Source organism: Colias croceus, chromosome 1, assembly GCF_905220415.1.
Source record: "Colias croceus chromosome 1, ilColCroc2.1".
NCBI lineage: Eukaryota > Metazoa > Arthropoda > Insecta > Lepidoptera > Pieridae > Colias > Colias croceus.
Window position 1 is genome coordinate 5,774,008 of NC_059537.1, and position 20,014 is coordinate 5,794,021.

General features: G+C 34.2%; 4 protein-coding genes across 7 annotated transcripts in view; 2 read left to right on the top strand and 2 right to left on the bottom strand.

Moving 5' to 3' along the window:
* The window catches only part of LOC123706379 (solute carrier organic anion transporter family member 5A1), a 45,562-nt gene extending 34,917 nt beyond the window's left edge, over nt 1-10,645 (top strand). For both annotated transcript variants that reach the window (XM_045655634.1, XM_045655643.1), the window contains 8 exons: nt 2,056-2,289; nt 2,518-2,682; nt 3,573-3,774; nt 4,054-4,223; nt 4,790-5,027; nt 6,017-6,208; nt 6,946-7,097; nt 7,683-10,645. In XM_045655634.1, coding sequence (XP_045511590.1) covers nt 2,056-2,289; nt 2,518-2,682; nt 3,573-3,774; nt 4,054-4,223; nt 4,790-5,027; nt 6,017-6,208; nt 6,946-7,097; nt 7,683-8,386 — 2,057 coding nt within the window. In that variant the 3' untranslated portion in view covers nt 8,387-10,645. The remainder of the gene's footprint in view (nt 1-2,055; nt 2,290-2,517; nt 2,683-3,572; nt 3,775-4,053; nt 4,224-4,789; nt 5,028-6,016; nt 6,209-6,945; nt 7,098-7,682) is intronic.
* Nucleotides 10,646-11,490: 845 nt separating this feature from the next.
* Nucleotides 11,491-12,532, bottom strand: LOC123706398 (peptidyl-prolyl cis-trans isomerase-like). Of its 2 annotated transcripts, none has more exons than XM_045655663.1 (2): nt 12,408-12,532; nt 11,491-12,147 (listed from the first exon to the last, which is right to left on the bottom strand). In XM_045655663.1, the coding sequence occupies exon 2, from the start codon at nt 12,144-12,146 to the stop codon at nt 11,568-11,570; it is 579 nt and encodes a 192-aa protein (XP_045511619.1). In that variant the 5' UTR covers nt 12,147; nt 12,408-12,532; the 3' UTR covers nt 11,491-11,567. The 2 variants fall into 2 exon arrangements, with proteins under 2 accessions (XP_045511619.1, XP_045511627.1); XM_045655671.1 differs by having other exon boundaries at nt 11,491-12,167.
* A 297-nt stretch (nt 12,533-12,829) lies between these two features.
* On the top strand, nt 12,830-14,704 carry LOC123706431 (mitochondrial ribonuclease P protein 1 homolog). 2 transcript variants are annotated; one of them, XM_045655712.1, is made up of 6 exons: nt 12,830-12,890; nt 13,001-13,158; nt 13,325-13,545; nt 13,613-13,761; nt 13,867-14,233; nt 14,323-14,704. In XM_045655712.1, the coding sequence occupies exons 2-6, from the start codon at nt 13,011-13,013 to the stop codon at nt 14,680-14,682; spliced, it is 1,245 nt and encodes a 414-aa protein (XP_045511668.1). In that variant the 5' UTR covers nt 12,830-12,890; nt 13,001-13,010; the 3' UTR covers nt 14,683-14,704. The 2 variants fall into 2 exon arrangements, with proteins under 2 accessions (XP_045511668.1, XP_045511660.1); XM_045655704.1 differs by lacking the exon at nt 12,830-12,890 and having other exon boundaries at nt 12,897-13,158.
* The window catches only part of LOC123706412 (death-inducer obliterator 1), a 34,212-nt gene continuing 28,894 nt past the window's right edge, over nt 14,697-20,014 (bottom strand). Inside the window, exons 11-17 of the mRNA XM_045655683.1 lie at nt 18,529-18,788; nt 18,309-18,424; nt 17,859-18,067; nt 17,323-17,533; nt 16,552-16,684; nt 15,573-15,757; nt 14,697-15,281 (exon numbers count right to left, since the gene is read on the bottom strand). Of these exons, the coding sequence (XP_045511639.1) occupies nt 15,120-15,281; nt 15,573-15,757; nt 16,552-16,684; nt 17,323-17,533; nt 17,859-18,067; nt 18,309-18,424; nt 18,529-18,788 (1,276 nt within the window). The 3' untranslated portion in view covers nt 14,697-15,119. The remainder of the gene's footprint in view (nt 15,282-15,572; nt 15,758-16,551; nt 16,685-17,322; nt 17,534-17,858; nt 18,068-18,308; nt 18,425-18,528; nt 18,789-20,014) is intronic.

The following is a 20,014-nucleotide window of genomic DNA, read 5'->3' on the forward strand; positions in this document are numbered from 1 at the left end:
ACCGCACATAAACTTATTCTCTGCAATCCATTTGTAGTAGGAAATTCTATTGCTACCCATAAATCCTCAGCAATACTTTCAAAATTAGTCATTCTAATAGATTTCACTGATTTATGCACGGCAATGAGTACACCACCACCCTCTTTATCCCTAAATAATGAGTTAGACTGTCTATCCCTTCTGTAAATTTCATAACGATTATCAAGTATTTCTCCATCAAATATATTATGGTTAAGCCATGTTTCAGTCAATACAATTATTAAGTAGTTATTTGCCAGTACGTTTTTGTGAATCTCAAGTAGCTTAGTTCTCATTCCCCTGATGTTTTGGTAATAAATACTTGGTTCAATTTGTTTTTTAATGTTTCGAACTCGATTCATAATACAAAATAAAAATAAAAAAATACAAAAAAATACAATAGATATAGAGCCAAATAAAAATTAAGTTGTATCTCTCTTAAGTTGGAAAAAAAAAAAAAAAATATAATTAATCACCGAATTATTTGAGTAGCTGTTGAAGGTGATCAATACTTAGGATATTCCTTGCAGGACTCGCCTCCTCTTTACGAATAAAAATTTTCCCGTTTCGCACCCAAACAAATTTATAACCGTTCCTCTTAGCCTGTTTACGTGTTTCAGCATGCAGATGTTTGTTTGCCAGTGTCAGATGTTCATTCACGTATACTGGTGATTCAGGACCGGATATGGCCAAAAGAGATGATGATAGTTTTTTGTCTTTATGGGATTTATTGTAATTAATAACAGCTGCAAGGAAATTATCCCGGATGAACTTGTTAGGAAACTGACATACAAGATTTCTTGGTTTCTTGGATTCCCTATTAGACTTGGCAACTCTCGTGGCAATTAGTATATCTCTTGGCGATGAAAGGTTATATCCAACTACGTTACAGATTTGTTCAACAATTTTGATCGTGTTCTCGTTTTTGTGTTCCGGAATACCAACTATTTCTACGTTGCTTTGCCGTGCAAATTGTTCCATAGACGATAATCGGTATTGTAAATCATTTAATGTTGTGCTTAAGATGTCTTTTTCAGCGCGGAGAGAAACTATTTCGTCTGTTTTTGAATTAACAACGTCTAGTAATTCGTCGTATTGGTTATTAAGCAATGTTGTAGTTTCCTCTAGAAGTTGCACTTGTTGTTTAATCGGTTCTAATTCACAAGTCAAAACTTCTCGAATAATGCTTGGTAACTCCTTTCGAATAGCGTCAATAATCTTTTCCTCAATTTTGCTTATAATATTTGGCGGGAGAATATTTGAATCTTGCGCATTGTTAATAGCCTGAGTTACAAGAGCTGTAGTAGTGTTACCGACTTTCGTATTTGGAGAACAAATCGGGCATACCCACTGGGATCTTGGCTTAGAATCGCTTCGCTGACTAACACAGTCGTTATGATAGTGTTTTCCACATTTTATACATTTGAGCCTTTTTTGCGTTACAAGTATTGTTATTAAACACTTAGCGCATTCTAAAGGCATAATGAAAATATAAATTAAAAATAAAAATTAAAAATAATTAATCTTTTAAGACCGTGGTGATTTGATCTTGGATTCGTCGAGTCGCTCATTGAAGTTCGTCCGCAGAGCTATTCGTCAGTTACTTGCTGAGGCGAATTAGACAATCATATGTGACTTATGTTCTTGTATACAACACGAATAGATGGGTGGTGGACGAGAATTATTTTTAGATCCACCTCCAAGTTGTATAAAAGTCACTTACATGTAAATTCAGTGTAGTTTATTCTTCGAAACATAAACAAATCAGTGAAGTGTTTACTTAAGTTAATATCACAGTTTCATAGTCGGATTTTAAACTTCGAAGTGAACAACAATTTATTACGATTGAGGTATTTTAAACTATTAAAATTGAATTAAAACAACGAGAACCGTGTACACACTTTGACAATTTTTGACAGATGTTATATAGTTAAGAATATTATCTATTTCATCGTATGTAATCTGAGGCATATTTATTAACCAAAAGTGAATGTTTTCAACAGACCTTTTTCTTGAACTTATAATATAACTTTTCAGATCCTGGGGACCATCGTTGGGTTGGTATGTGGTGGGGTGGATTCCTACTCGGTGGTCTGCTACTAATTCTAGTCGCTATACCGTTCTTCTCGTTCCCGAAAGTACTAGTACATGAGAAGGAAAAGATTCGTCTAGTGGAAAAAGCGGCGGCCGCCAGCGGTTCCGGCACGAGCAAACCGCCGCCCAAACCGCAGAGCGATATCAGGGACACAGGATATGGAAAGGATATTAAAGGTGAATACGACTGGGAATTTGGTTTTCTGAAATTGAAATTTGTTTCAGGTTTAATTTCGTTCTATACTGTTCGGTAATATTTATAGTTTTTGTAGATGTCTTTTGCATTGGACCACATATTTCTGTATTTTTTTTTTCCGGATAATAATTCTTGGATCTCCAAAAACAGTAATAGAAGTTTCAGGATTGCATTTTTCAAATAAACTTAACCACTATTAAAACTTGCAGATATCCCCGTATCAATGTGGCGTCTACTCAAGAACCCGGTTTACGTGGTGACCTGTTTAGGAGCGTGCATGGAACTCATGATAGTATCCGGATTTGTTGTATTTCTGCCCAAATATCTTGAGACGCAGTTCAGTCTTGGAAAGAGTCAGGCCAGCGTATTTACAGGTAACTTATTAACTTCTGCGTTTTAGCTTAATCGTTTAGCTAAAAAATATTAGACTAATTTAGAAATTCAGTAGTGTCTATATATTTGAATATTAATCAGTCAATGTTAATTTTGTCTTAATGTTTTTCAATAGAACTATTGTGCTTGAGTATTTGTTTTTACCATTATCAATAAACAAACGTTTAATGACGTTCCATACTAATGACCGCATTGCATAGCCTACTAATATTATAAACGCGAACGTTATTATAAATGTACGCAAGTATGTCTGTACTCTGTACGCAAAACAGCTGAACAAATATACACGAATTTTGATACAGAGCCTCTTTTTAGCCGGAAACCATGTAAATGACGCCGCGCCTGTCAGCTAGTATTTGTCAGCTAATTGAGTATTTGAATAAATTTTTTTTGTGCTAAATGGAAAGATTATATATTAGTTTTATAACAAAACAATTTTTTTTTTTTTTTTTTTGCAATAATTCAAAAGTTATTTCAAAATAAAAATTAGTCTTTGAATCCAGTACCGAAAACACACCGACAACTCCCGAAGCGTCACCCGGACGCGTGTGACGTCATAATGTTAGTTTTCACACATTGCAGTTGATACAAAAACGTACACAACTATAACATTTTGACGTCACATCTATGGTGACCAGTCATGGCGCGTTTATAGTCACGTGATTTTAATTTAAATTTCATCAATTTTTAATTGCTTATAATTAATTGAAAAACATTTTTTTTTTTTTTTGAGTTTTTTGCATTAAATATCAATATTATTAATAATAAAGTTTTAAAATACATGAAAAAAATCAATAATTTTTTTTAATTCAAATACTCAATAGCCATATAAGTTACATAACCTATATGTAACTTATTCAAATATTTTCAGGATCCATAGCTATCCCGGGTGCATGTATCGGCATATTCATGGGCGGTTGCTTGCTCAAGCGACTTGAGCTGCGGCCGAAAGGCGCAGTACAGTTTGTGCTCATATCCAACACCATTTGCCTCTCGTGCTATGCGCTGCTGTTCTTCCTCGGCTGCGATAACATCAAGATGGCCGGCACTACCATACCGTATACAAATAATAGGTAAATAAAATGTCTCAGAATGTTGATATTTGTTTGAGGTTTTCCCTGTAGATAGCTTGAAGACTTGCTATTTATGTCAATTGTAATATCCTTAAGAAACTAGAAAATTTTTCAAATCAATTTATTTTCATGTCCAATATAATCAATTTTTTAAGGGAAATCCTAATCTCATTTTATTGCAAATGTATAATCATTTCAATTTGTAAAAGTTTATTGCCGGAAAAACGTAGTATTTTCTCTCTTAAGAAATAAACTAAAATAACTTTTTTTCCTTACCAGCAACTTAGAGCCATTCAAAGTGAACCTAACAGCAGCATGCAACTTCAACTGCCTGTGCACGGAGACGGATATGGAGCCGGTGTGCGGCAACAACGGGCTCACTTACTTCTCGCCGTGCCACGCGGGATGTGCTGCCTTTTCGTCGAGATCTAATTTCACTAATTGTGCTTGTGAGTTTTTGATAGGATTACTTGATATAGACACTTTAAACAACGTTTAAAAGTAATTGCAATTGACTTATTTACATCCGCAATTATAAAAATTTGAGCACCAAATAAGGCGAAATATAATGCAAAGATTGTTATAGATCATTGTCGATTCCCTCACATGAATGTTGTATTTATAAATTATCCTAATCTTGTTCAGCAAGCCCAGATTTAAAAGAACGTGGTAGAAACTCTGCTTACGTGTATAGGCAGAGTTTTTAAACTAGCGATACAATAAACTTTGAACATTACTACCACGAAATACAGTCTGAATTTCAATTAATGATGAAACAACAACGCTAGAACATTTTTAACGATTAATTAACAGGTAATTTGTTACCTTGTCGCGGAAGAATTCCAACCAATACCCGCGGCCCCATCATTAAAGTGGCTCGACGGAACACAGTGGGGCTTTAGTCGGTAAGAATCCGACATAACCCACGGCTCCTTCCCCGGGGAGCGTGGGTATCTTTGGAAGATTTCCCCACTAAGGTATTTGTTACTTTATTAATTAAAGTTCCCCCACACAGGCGTGCACGAGAACCGCGGCGAAGTGGTATCGGCAGTAGGGGGCGTGGTGGGCGCGGCCGCGTCGGCGCTGACCGCGGGCGGCGCGCGCGAGTACAGCGAAGTGACCGTGGTGCCCGTGGCCACGGCGGGCGCCTGCAACCCGCCCTGCACCACCATCTTCCCCTTCCTCGTGCTGCTGTTCTTCATGACCTTCGTGGTCGCTGTCACACAGATGCCGCTGCTTATGATTGTGCTACGGTACGTAGTTACTAGTTGTGTGGTATGTTGCATCGAGACCTGTCTAGTGTCTATATAGCAGTTTATTTTATTTATTTATTTATAAGCTTTATTGCACACACAGAAAATACAAATTTTACTTAATAGGACATAATTAGTCAAAAGGCGGCTTTATTGCTACAAGCAATTTCTTCCAAGCAACCCATTCGATCAGTGACATAGTTGAAAGTACTAGGGATGATTATGTACACAATAAAATAGAACAAAAAAAGGATATAACAAAAAGAAGGACATTTTGTTTGAACACAGGCCGTGTTATATACAATATGAGCCAACTTGTGCATTCGTTGATGTTCATGTCAAATTGTCATTATTTAATATGCAGAAGACTATATTATTATGTCTTCTGCAAAGTAATTGTTGTTTTTTGTAAAAATACGGTGAATAATTTTTACACGCCTGATTTGTCTGAAGCGAGTATCGATACAATTTATTGATGCTACAATATACACTGGCAATTTGATGAAAACAATAAGTATAATATATCTTCATTCAATCAGTTATCATTTATTGATCACACTATTATACAATTGCCACTGATATATGACATGGCAATAAGTTAAATTTATCTTTTCAAATCACTTATGATTCATTGTGGAATCACATTTCATTATCATATTATCTTCGTAATAAATTATATCAGACCGATTGATGTAGATTACTAATTTGTTTATGTTGTGTTGTGAATGTTTTTATATATCTATAGTTAGTTGGCTTTATTTCAAAACTTTTCATTCACACCAACAACCACTTCAAAAAATGAACGTATGTGCCGAGCACACGTGTCAAAAGTAATCCTTCTTTGGCAATATTCAAATATATCAAACTCCATTTTATTTTGGTTTTAGGTATTTTCGTGACGCGACCTTGAAATTTTACTCTTAAAGTCTAAACACGCCTAAAGAAGTTTAACTTCAAAAATCCACAAACTAATTTCAAAACTCGTACAGATCAGTCAGTGAAGAGGAGCGTTCATTCGCTCTCGGCATGCAGTTCGTGATATTCCGTCTATTCGGCTACATCCCCGCGCCCATAGTGTTCGGCAACCTGATCGACTCCACGTGTCTGCTGTGGAAGCAGTCCTGCAGCGGGGAGAAGGGCGGCCGCTGTCTGCTGTACGATATAGAGCAGTTCCGATACAGGTAATTGATAACTACCCTCAAAATTTTTGAATTGTGTGAATTTAATTTTATGATAGCTACTTATAGTATTACTAGCGGTTCGCCCCGGCTTCGCCCGTGGTACCTACATGTTTACGTTTTTTTTTTCATAAAAACTATCCTATCTCTCAAGTTGGATCGAACTGCACATGGTGTGCGAATTTTTTTGTAATCGGTTAAGTGGTTTAGGAGTCCATTGAGGACAAACATTGTGACACGAGATTTATATATATTAAGATTATCGATAATTAGTCAAAATCATTATTTTATTTCAATTTCAAGATTTAATGAAAGATGATTAATAATTTTCTAAAAACATCTATTTATTGCTTCTAAACTTTTGGCTTTTGTCCCACGTGTTCACTGGCGTGCTACCCAGAAAAAAAGTAATATCTTATAAGCATATTTACTGCCTATCTATTTGATATATTTGATAACACTCTGTGTGATATTTTTATACATTTAAAACTACACACGCTAATTGTTTTAACCTTCACAATAGTCAAACAAACAACAAACAAAAATACTTTTTTGTGCACCAGGACATAAAAATTACAAAAGCAAATATACAAAAGAAAGAGACACAGTTGAGCACAACAGGCGGTCTTATCGCTAAGACAGCGATCTCTTCCAGACAACCTGGTGGTCAAGGAAAAACAGTCGTCGTAATATGTCTTTAAAAAATTACAAAAACTCAATGTCACGTATCCAATTCGCAGATACGTCGGTCTTTGCGGTGGCATCAAGATAGTAGCGTTGGGCATATTCATGGTGGACTGGTGGCTGGTGCGGCGCCGCAAGCACCTGGAGACCGCGCCGCCGCTCGACCCGCACAAGGACATCGCCGGCTCCATCATCAGCCTCGACAAGTGTTAGTGTTCATATGTTTTACTGTTTTTTTTTTTATAATTATTATGTCCATTGGGATAATAGTACTACGTATGGAGTGGACACCACGAACAAAATCTGTGCGCCAACTGTCTCTAACTAAGTTTTAAAAATTATTATCTAGTTAGGAACTTACTGATTAAAGTTATTACTTTGCACTTTTCCGTATTATTTGTATTATTTCTGCAATATCGTAACACACACGAAGGCATATTTGATGCGTTTCACTTTAAAACAAATAAAAAATGAGCGTGCAGTTACGCCATATGGCGTATGTTGAGCGGAACATAAGTGATGTAGGCGGTGTCGTCTCCATATGTATATCTCAATGATTATTTCTTACTTTCCTCCTCATTATTGTAAATGATAATTATTAATGATTTAGAAAATAATTAGAACTTCTTTTGCGATTAACCTAATTTGTTTTTCATTATCCACTATGATATTTGTAGACAGTGTTATGAAAACAAATGGGTGAAAAAATTCAATAATTAATTAATTACATGTTATGTTAAATGGCTCAATTTATTTATGTACTTTATTTAAAACAATACCGTATTCTTTACAGTATTCGAAGAGCTACCTTCAGCGGACAACGCAAGCGGCTTCCGTTCTGGTATCACGACCGGCCCCAGCTCCGCCATCACGTCGCCCATGGACCCCGACGCTGCGCACACCGAGCACGGCACCAAACTGCAGCGCACCGACTCGCAGTACTCGCAGGACTCACAGCCTCGCACCATCGGGAAGAACTCCCGCGTTCTGGTCGCGTCTCGACACCTTCGAAACGACTCCAAAACGATCCAGCTGGAGCCGCGAGGCAGACAACATTCCCTTGAAGAACCGGAGAGATCTCGCGCGGTCCGCAGCGACTCGAGACACTCCCGCGACTTCCCGCGCTCTACATCGAGAGACTTTCCCGGACACTCCAGAAACAGCTCCAGGGACTTCAAAGTACATTCCCGCGGAGACTCGCGAGACCTGAGCCTCGAACAACTCAAACACCTAGCGATCAAGAGCATGGAGAGCCTCGACTTGACCGTCCTGCCGCTCACCAAGTGCGTCGACGAAGAGAGCAAACGCCTTATCGAAGGCGCGGGCGTGCTGCGACACAGAAGAACCAACTCCAAAGATATGAAACCCCCGGAGACGAAACACAAACGTACCTCGTCACATCACATCACTATGGAACCAAACGAGTTGAGTCTGCAGATGCAGAAGGGTCGCAGCGTTGATCAGCTGTCCTCTACGACCGTCGATCCTCGAGTCTGAGAACTCCTTTGCTCAAATAGAAGTGAATCTCAACGCGACGCAGCTATTGGAGGGTAGCCATGTCTATCCGTACAGCTGCAAAAACATTCTAGTGAAATTTTTAATTAATAAAGACAAATTAAAAAGTGAGTGATAAATGAAAAAAAATTATATGTTCAAGATTTAAAAAAAAAGTATCAGTGTATAATTGAATGTGTTTTGAGAAGACTGTACAAATTATTTCTTCTATGCTTAGCCCAATGCAAGTGATTCGAAACCATATCTTAGTAGTTATATTAAAGCTTTCCAATGATGAGACTTGCTTTCTGCAGTTTTAGTAGTACCTAGTGTTTTAAAACCAAACCAAAATTAATTTATTTTGGATTCATATCTAGGAGAATTTTAGTGCATTGTACATATAGACTCAACGTCATTCACTATATTGGTTTGCATTCTATAGGATTATATTTTCTTAATACTTTGTAGTAGTATTTAAAATAGAATAGTTTAGATATCCATATTTACAGAAAAAATATGTAAATACCGTCAAGTTATTTATGTTAATAAACTGTACTTAATGACAACCTTTGATAAGCAATAATTCAATGTTTTCAGTGTGATACAGATTAAATGCTATATGGGACAGTGTCCAAAAGAACACAAATTAATAATAATATTAATATTTACACTAAAGAATAATTATCACAAGGCCTTAAACGAATAAAAGTAGATATTTAAAGAAAAGTTTATTAAATGCACTTTAATAATTATTGTTATGATAACTGCTTGAACCAGAACCATAATATTGGCTGTTTGAAAATACAATAAAATTGGTATTGTAAAAATGTAAAGTGCATTTATTAAACCAAATTAGGATAATGTAAAATCACTTTTTTGTCCTGTGGACTATTCCTTTTTATTTTTTATTTATACCCCAATTGATAAACGGTAGTATGTTTAATTATTGACCCATTAATATGTATAATTAGGTAAAAAGACAAAATTTTTGATAGAAAAATGATTAAATCTGCACAAAGGACCTGTTAAGATTAGATAGAAAAAATTTATTTGTACAATGAACATAGAATTACATTCCCTACTGTTGATATGGCGATGCACATTCAATATAAGTAATAGTTCACTACATAGTGTGATTCCCTCTATATAGTGTAGTGATTACTGATTATGAGATGCTTGGTTTTATTTGTTAACAATAATTTTTCTTTTTAAAAGATTAATTTGGATATTTGTGCCATCTACAACCATAGAGATACCTTTCTTTTTAAAGTTCCATAACCCAACTTATCCTTCTGATGTTGTCTTTCATTTAGATTGTCCACCTACTGCCATTTTGTTTTTTAACTTGTGGCTATAAAAGTATTGGTATTCCCTGATCTGATGCATAATAGATATTTGGTAATGCTTTCATCAAAAACAAATAAATAAATGAGAAATGTTGTATTCTATTTGAAATATTTATTTCAATAATTTGCAATGTACCAGTTCACAATTACAGAAATATGATTGTTCTTATCGCTATGTTTCATCAGTTAAGCTCTAGCACTACCATCTGTCTATTAAATTTTGTGATGCAAATATTATGTGATCTCAAATTATTTATGAAGAGTGAGATTTATACACATTAGTTAATTTTTTGAGACAAAACAAGTTTTTAATGTTTATAATTTTGAACGTTACCCTTTTTTCGATGATTCCTTCCCTTTTTTGGAATATGTTTTTTGATTTCTTTTTATTTCTTGCCATTTCAAGTTACAAACCTGATTATGTAAGGGTTATAACAACACGAAATAATACTTTCAGTTCTTTATTATTAAAAAATGTTATATTTTAGATGAGAAATATGTTTGTTTACTAGTTAATTTTTGTTTATTATGTCTACACTTATGTATTTGAAAACCCCCTCTTTTCATGAAAAATTACTAAAATTCTGTCAATTTGTGGGCTGATATTTTAAAAGTTAAGAATTCAATTACTATTGTAGAATATTATTTTAGTATAAATATTTTAAAATAATTCACTGATGTGGAAGAGGCAATGGATAGTGTCTGTGTAAATTTTCGTCTTATAAATGTTAAGAGAGAAATAGTTTGATATGAATAAAGTGTTTATCTAAAAATGCCTTACAATAGCCTTAAGACTTGATACTGATTTAGCTGTACCATTGTCACTTCAATCACGAAAGTAATTGTTTGATAATGACAACTTCTAAACTAATTTGTTGCATTTAGTGATTAATAAAATTGCATACCTATTTTAAAACTATAGTTTTATTTAACATAACACAATCTTCTTCCCTATTGCTCCGGAATATTATATTCATCCATATCACCTGTTAAAAAAATAATTCCTCAGTAAATTTGAAATGGAAATAGCTGTTCTAGTTTGACTACAATATTTTCTTATAAAAATATTTTTATTTTTTGGCATTTTTATTGCGTTCATAGATTCTTATTTATTTATTTATCTATGAACTCAAATGAAATATTATAATATAATTTTTCTTGTCTTTATTGTTAAAGGTGAAGAAGCATAATAAAATCTAAATTATTGAAATTAGAGTGTGCCAGATTAATCGCACAATAGATGTATTAGGGCAATACATTTTTTAATTTATTCTTTGGCTTGTGAAAATTATTATTTTATACAATTTTCCTGCATAAGAATCAGTCATTTCCTTCAAATTAAAAGAAATAAAGGTAACACTTGTCTATACTTCAATGTAGTTTTAACATGTCTCAAAGTCAGCCAATCACCTGATATTTTAGTCTCTCCCCTTTGTGTATATTTAATTCTACACTTTATTTTATAAATTTGTCAGCCCTAAAAGCTCATTGCTTGCAAGCTCATAGACATTTACAAGAGGGAATGGTAACCTTCCCCCTCCTTTATATTTTGCTCAAAACCCTCTTAGGAGAAATTACTATCAACATTACAACTACAACAAATGCCAGAGTGGATTTATGTTAATTATGTTAGAAATTATACAATAAATAACTATACATTATATGGTAATCAGATTAAATACTGTAAATCCTAATTGCTATACAAAATATACCTATTCTAAAGTAAGGATGAGATGGATGAAATCAATGAAAACACATTACTAATTTAAACAATTTTTACTATATACTTAGAACTACAGATAATAACTACATAACAGATGTACACAATTCTCATTACTTTAATCTAACTCACCACATTCAGAAATTACAACTTTTTTGGATGGCTTCCCATTCCTTGACCCAAAGCCTTCCATTTTTCTTACAACATCCATGCCTTCTACTACAGCACCAAATACAACATGTTTTCTGTCAAGCCATGGAGTGGCAGTTGTGGTGATGAAGAACTGAGAGCCATTAGTGTTGGGACCAGCATTTGCCATTGATAAGATTCCCGGACCGGTATGCTTCAGCTTGAAATTCTCATCAGGGAACATACGGCCATAAATTGATTTTCCACCAGTGCCATTATGATTCGTAAAATCTCCACCTTGACACATAAAATCTGGAATTATTCTGTGAAATGACGATCCCTTGTATCCAAACCCTTTTTCTCCTGTGCACAGTGCTCTAAAGTTTTCAGCTGTTTTGGGAACTTCGTCAGAATTTAGTTTCATAACAATTCTACCTAATGGCTCTCCATCAGCTGTAACGTCGAAAAAAACTTTCTTCTCTTGTTGTGTTGAAGCAAAGCGCATTGCAGCGGCAGAGTATACTGTCCCATTGATAAGGGTTCGGCGCAACATTGCAGTGAGCGCCATGCTGTTAAGTGTTAAGAAAATCTGCAAATTATAATTGATATTAAGTCATATATAACAAAGGAGACAGAATCAAAACAGTCATAATAAATTATTAAGACAAACTATATTTTTAACATGCCTATAACCCATATAACCTAAATCTATCAGTATTCAGTAGTGAGCACAGGTAGTGAGTAGGATATTTTGAAAAACAAATATTATATCACTGTTGTTGAATGGCAGTGCAATAATTTTTAATAGGTATTCTAAGCAATTTTATACCTTTAGATTATTTTTCAGGATTGAGGATAACACCCAATTTATTAGCTTCGGTAACACAGGGCAAATAATTTATAAAAATTATATTGTGAAATAAATATAACATTCGCGAGTCGCCACCAAAGAAGTCCCCGGCGAAGATAGATTAGGAACCATTGCACAGACCATACAACTGATGTGTTAGCCAAGGATCAGCCACTGTGGTCAGCCAGGCTGACCCTTGGCTACTCGGAGCAATTAATAATTGCTCCGAGCTTGGCTGACACATCAGTTGTCTCAGCCTTGGGTCAGCCGGGACAGCTACAGTGTAATATACGAGCTGCCCTCCATGCCCCCATCTGTGATTACTGATTAGAACTCTTTTTGATCGGTTGATACCACAGAGCAAGTATTTATTACTTGCTCTGTGGTAATCGTCAGTAATACTTGACACTTGGCAGTTGACAGTTGACACATCTTATCAATACAATAAACAAAAAATTAGAGGTTAGATTCCCATTTCCCACTTTTCCGAAATCGATTGAAAACATTACGACGTATATCTTTAAAACGCATAAAAAATAAATTATTAACCAAATTTATTTAATTGTTTTCAGCAATACAAATATGCATTGTCTTAGATCATTATGTTTACGAATAAGTCAACGAGGATATTATGTCCTACCTGTACCTGCTTTAGTAAAACCTGCAAAAATTAGCAGCAATTATATAAATTTTCCTCGATTATATGCATCGCAAGCAGACGATGATATAGGTAAATATACGATGCGCTAAATTACGTGTGAAAAAGATTTTCAGTTAAAAATTTCGCACAATTTTGTTCTTATGTAAATTTCAAGTTTCATTCAAGTAAATATTGAGCGATATCTCTGTTTCATTGGCATTACGATGAGCAATTTGTAACTGTTTAAAATTTTTAGAAAATATTATAAGCCAGATAAGTAAGGGTAACCAAGAAATTGAAAAAAAGCTGAGGGTTTTAATGTTGGAAGTAGAAGTCATGCGTCAAGATGGCAGACAAGCACCGGATGTTATGGATCTTAGAAATTGGCAGTATTTGATGGAATTACCATCAAGAAATCAGAGAGCAAATTATCTCACATATTTATGGAAAAATGAGAAGAGGAAAGAGAATGTTAAGGTATTTAAATTCATGGAAAAAATAGATAATTTAATTTTTACACTTTTTTTAATCACAAAAATTTCAGATGAAAAAGGAGGCAAGAAGAAAGGAACTTGAAGAGATGGACCCAGAAGATTCAAAAGAGTTTCCAGATGATGTAATGTATGGTATTAAACATCAAACACTATTTTTACGCATCCGCGACCAATCAATCAATCAATTCGACAACTACAGGTAAAATTACTATTGATACTTTTATGAAATTGTTGAAATTTGCAATATGAATTTATAATGTTTTGTCTTTATTAATTATTCAATGAAATTATTGATTTATTTCAGAGCCCTACAAGCTTTAATGAGGGGACAGTCAATGGTTATTGACTGTTCATATGAAACTCATATGGTAAAAAGAGAAATTTTAAATTCTGCAAAACAACTCACATATGTTTTTGGCGATAATAGAATGCACAAAGAGCCCTTTAATTTACATTTGTGTAATGTAGATAATAATGGAGATTTCATGGATCAATTCAGAAGAAATGTACCATCAATAGATGAGCCCTGGTTTCCTATGAACATTCATGTAGAAAGTTATTTAGACATTTTCCCGAAAGATAAACTAGTATATCTTACCCCACACTGCAGAGAGGAGTTAACAAGTTTTGATCATGATGCTATTTATATTGTGGGTTGTATGGTTGATAAGGTTAGATTTTTATATTTGACTGGTTTTCATTTTGCGTTTAATTTTATAACTTTTTTTAGTATTAACAAAATTACTCGCTAACATTTCAGATAAACAATGAGCCACTCTCTTTAGCTAAAGCAAAAAGAGATGGTATAAAAATGGCCAAACTACCTCTAGACCGTTATTTAGAATGGGCTCCAGGATCAAAGAAAAATCTGAATATCAATCATATGATACCAATTCTTTTGGACCTTAAGCTGACTGGAGATTGGGAATTTGCATTACGTCACATACCCAGGAGAAAATTAATGGAAACAAAAATACAAGCCATGCAAAAGAGATTTGAGAAATCATCTCTTAAGAATGTGGACATGCGGAGTTTTATGAATCTACGAGTTGAAGACAGAAGTATATTTAAAAAGAAGTTTAAATCCAAGAAGTCCCTGTATGATGATGACAATATATAAATAAAAGCAACATATATTATTATATATTTATTTCATTTCTCCAACATAATAAACCTTATAATTAAAAGTATATTTTAAGTAAAAATATTTAACCTAAATTTTGTACATTAAAACAACTTGTAAAACACTGAATATGTATACTAATTATATACATAACATTTCAAACGCATCTAAAACACAATTTTCAATTGTTTAAACCGATTCCACAGTTAAAACCGAATAATTTTTACAGTCCATTCTACCTAACGTCCAGAAGTTTTAAAATGTCGTTTGCATATTGCACACATTCGTGAATTCAATAACATAATGCTATGCATACTTCTATATATTATTATTTCTGTGAATTAAAGATAATTATTTAACCTAATACTATCGTAAAATATTATACACTATAATTATTATCAATGCTTAAATTAAATTGATGTGATATAGCTAGATCAAGGCATGGAAATTGTGCGCATATCGACGTCGGCGTTACTTTCCGACCTCTGTTTGATGGTGGCAAGAATTTCTTGAAGGTTCGACGGCAGCGCGATGTCGGCCAGCGGCATCGCGGCCGGCTCCGGCGACAGCGGCCGGGATGGAGAGTACGCCTCGTTCTGAAATATCACAGTGATTTTAATATAAACCGTTTATTCTATGTCACTACTTACATTATTTCTTATATTACATTTAACGACAACTTGTGAAGATGTCGATGTGATGATTACACCTAAACAGCTTAAAAAATTTGAAAGGTTATTTATTATAACAAAATGGCTCAATAAACATTTTCACTCACCGACAGTAAATTATATTATCTTCAGAGTTACAGTTAATTTAATTAATAACAATTCATAGCTAAAAGTTATACCAAAAACTCAAAGAAAAACAATAGTAAGCTAACTTACATCTGCACTCTTCACCGACGAATCAGCTTGTGCCATTTTGAGGATTTGCTGTTTTTGCTCTTCTATTTGTCGATTAAGTTCTTCCATTTTATTCCGCAAGTTGTGTGTGGGCATCGCCGGGGCGGGCGCACTGTTGCTGCTGTTCGATGATCCCGGACTATAAGGTTCGTCGTCATCAGCGGCAGCTATTAGAAATAAAAATATATATCTATTAATATGAAGTTTTTTTATAAAAAAGGATGATGCTACATGAAATTTCAAAAATAGACAAATTTAATTATGGGTATATAGTATCAGCGAGCGAACGACCGGCCTCAGTGGCGTGCCATGACTGAGGCCTATGTCCAGCAGTGGACAAATGTAGGCTCATAATGATGATGATGATGATATAGTATCATGATATAATATGACTACGTAAATATAAAATTTGAACTTGCTTTGATGAAATTACATTTGCAGCGAAATTAATAATATAGATACATATGAACAAAATGATACAAGAACAGCATCATCTCCACTCTCCAGTGACAAAACAATAAATAAACAAAAATTTCATAATCATCGTGATTATTACTGTACGCTAGAGACACGATAAAGTCGGGTATCCAAATAAATAATCCAAAAAAGAATAATATTCACAGTCCGAAAAAGTAGAATAAATTCGATTGCCGAGATGAGTGGCCAAGAAAAAGCGCAGGTTCGAATCCCGCATCATGATCAATTTTTTTTCTGTTCTTATAAATGTTAAATTTAATCACTACATAGTACAAAACAAAGTCGCTTTTTCTGTCCCTATGTCCCTTTGTATGCTTAAATCTTTATAACTACGCAACGGATTTTGATGCGGTTTTTTTTAATAGATAGAGTGATTCAAGAGGAAGGTTTATGAATATAATTTATTAGGCTTCGCCCGCTTTGTCTAAAAACAAAGCGGGCGAAGCCGCGGGCGGTAAGCTAGTTACAAATAAAAAAAAGTTACCCAACGAAGCTGCAATTTTGTCCTTAACAGTAGAAGAGAGAGCAGACGACGTGTACGATGAGGGCAGCGTCAAGGGTCGGTTGCGCGGCGACATCGGTGGCGTGTATGACTTCTTGCGGGATTCACGAGCCACCTGATATTTTTTATTTATTCTATTATTATAGTTTATAACTATCAAAATGATATGCACCTATTGTTAACATTAAGGAAAATACTTGGGAGTAAATTTTAAAGTTAATTCATATTTCACGGGATAGATAACATGATAATTATTTCTCTCTCATACCTTATTTAATAGTGTAAACATATAATATATAAATTTCAAACAGGCGTTGCATGAAATGGACATTTGCGCATAATAATTGCTCAGTCATTTAGCGCAAATAAAATTTCTTGTGGGGGTGTTTAGAAAATAATTATTTATACGTGTACTGCATGGGAAATAGGAATAGGGAATATTCTATTCTAATAAGATCAGGAATAAGGGTTTTGTGGTGAAATCGTATCTTAATTCTATGGTACATACATCATTTGCTATATATTTTATAGGTATTCGTTACACAATGCAAGACTTATATTTTTATATATTTAGCTTTTATGCACAGGGTAGGGGTTGGGAAAATAATGGGACGCATGCTTCTCACACTTTATTAGACTGAGCAATCAAACACGAATTCACAATCTTTATTACAAACACGTTTATTAAAATAAAATGATCATCGATAAATATCTTTATTTACAACTTTCTTAGCACCGTTTTTGTTAACTGACCTTAGCCGGAACGATATCTTTGGGAATGTGTGTGGCGAGTCGTTTTTTCCTTTGTCTTATGATAATGGCGATAAGTAAGTGCGTCTTCACTTCGCCGAGGCCGGGCCCGTCCAGCGGCAGCAGCACCGCCGGGAGGGAAGTGTTCGCTGATAGCGGGACGATATAGAAATCCTTCACTGTAGCCGTGCTCGTTACTTTTACTACGCCTAACCTATAGATGCATTATATTATTATGGTTAAGGATATTAGCTTTGAGAAAATGCTTACAAATAATATATGTATGTGTGTGTGTGTTTAAGTGATATATTGTTTAAGTGTCCTCTAGTTTTCCGTGTTTAACAGTTAAATATATTTTCATGAAAGTCAATTGAAAGGTAAGTAAGGAAATAGGATAATAGGTAGGATTCTTTTTTTCACATAGATAGAATATTTCTTTTTGACACTGAGTGGTAATACAAATATTTTAAAAGAGTGTGTGAGAGAGAAAATATGTATCCCAATAATTTAAACACAAATAGTAGGATAATAATACCAACCTATTTCTACTACTTAAATAACTATACAGAGCTATATATTGCATTCTCTCTTCATCGTTTGCCGCCTGTAGCCTGAGAATCACAATATCCTTATTGCTGGCTCGCTTCATTTTGCCGATGTAGTCCCAAACCGTGTCTGGGTTTATCCTTCCTACAATATCTAGCTCTGCTGTGAGATCATCTTCTAAATCAATCGCAATACCGGAAACCTGAGAAAATAGTACATAATAATACATAATTTTTGTGACAAAAAAAAATATTGTAAACTGTAAAAAAACTGTAGTTATAATAATTATTATGAGTGAAATTTTAATTTAGTGTTACAGTAAGCAATTAAAAATTCCGAGCGTCATTCCGAATCTGTGCTACTTTAAGAAAATCAACAATTTATAAACACATGTATAAACACATATTTACATAGATACCAAAATATTGAGTGTGCGTGCCTACCTCATGTGCGGCGACATAGAACCTAGCGACGTCTACCATATTAATGCACCCATTCCATACTGTTGCTGCTGAGTTCTCCACCGTACTGCTGGGCTCCTGGTCACTTTCTACTTCAGCTGAAAATCACAAACATAAATAGGTATAATATATAACTAAATATACTTAGTTAAAATGCTATTAAAGGGAATTTTATTTAGCCTTTTTAGTATTCCATGTTTACCTGATGGTTTTTCCTTATACACAGAAGTCGGCAGAGGTATATCAGAGTCGATAGCAAACGATTTCTCTGGATCAACATCCACATTACCGTATTCACTAATTTCATTCTTATAATTATCCTCATCGATATCCTCTCTTGACTTCCGCAAATCTTCTTCAGAAAATGCTGAAGTAATCATTGGTTCATGCGGATCATACTCTGGATGGATTTCTTTCATCATGGCCGACTTCGGTCGCTCTACTGAATCTGAATCTGTAGAACTGAAATAAAAAAAAAAGTATAATTTAGAATACTTTACAAAAGTTGCAATCAATGCATTATACGCGTTTTTATTATACCTAGATTTATGTACACACAAATCAACAATAGTTTTTAAATATTTACTATGCTAAGTTCTGTTATGAAAACTAAGTAGTCTTGTAGTTCAATTAGAGAAAGTCAATAAAAATCTGGTTCAAGAGTTAGACAAATATCATAGGGATCTAGAATATTATAAAATCTTGTATGATGTAGAAACAAATGAATTAAAGGAGAAGATAGACTCTTTAAGTCAAATGTTAAATGATGTCAACCAGAAGTATTCTGCTGCCCAAATGCAAATAAACGAGCATATACAACAGGCAGATGACTTAATTAAGTTGAGTAATGAAAATATGGATCGCTTTGAGTCGCTGACCAATAAATATGTATGTCAGTGTTCAAAAAGTGACAATGAGCAAACGTCGCCCCATAAGCTTGACTGCACAGACATACATAGTGTTAAACCCGTGACAACAATTTCAACTAGTAAAACTAAACACCTTTCCGAGCAGGAAATTATTGTGTTGTCAGATAGTATTGGTCAGGGTTTTGGCGCTATGCTCAACAATTTAGGGCTTAAAGTCACTAATATTTGCACTCCTAACAGTTCATTTAATTATATAATCAAATCACTTGATCATTTTAGCTTTAATAAGAATAATATTGTAATTATACTATATGGAGATAGTTTAAATATAAAAAATAAGGATATTGATGTAGGATTTCAAAAAATGTTGGAAATTAGTAGTCAGACTAAATGTAAATTTATGTTGTGTACATTGCCGTACCTACCTGGTTTGACACAAGAACAAAATAGATTAATTCATAATATGAATTTAAAATTGTACAATGTAACAAATCATCATCGTGATGCATTTCTTTACTTTGACATTAATTTGTGTATTAAATCTTTTACTTTGACAAAGAATACAGTGTATCTGCCATCTAGATATAAGCGAGAACTTGCTATGTTAATAGCATATAATATTAACCAGTCTGGTACATGTTTGTTATCAGACCCTGGATCTACTATAATTTTATGTAGTAGTAATAATAATTATATACACCAACCTTGTGTTGACAGAAAATCTAGCCCTAAGCTAGATTTAAACTAGTATATAAGACAACAGCTAAGCAGACTTTTTCTATTGTACATCAAAACATTCAAGGCTTGGCTAGCAAATTA

What these genes read in the sequence shown, in the direction of transcription:
- LOC123706398 (XM_045655663.1), bottom strand. Translation starts at nt 12,146, where the DNA reads ATGGCGCTCACTGCAATGTTGCGCCGAACCCTTATCAATGGGACAGTA.
- LOC123706431 (XM_045655712.1), top strand. Translation starts at nt 13,011, where the DNA reads ATGCATTGTCTTAGATCATTATGTTTACGAATAAGTCAACGAGGATAT. An exon ending in AATCAATTCGACAACTACAG is followed by an intron (nt 13,762 to 13,866) that starts GTAAAATTACTA and finishes GATTTATTTCAG; the next exon opens with AGCCCTACAAGCTTTAATGA. An exon ending in TGGGTTGTATGGTTGATAAG is followed by an intron (nt 14,234 to 14,322) that starts GTTAGATTTTTA and finishes CTAACATTTCAG; the next exon opens with ATAAACAATGAGCCACTCTC.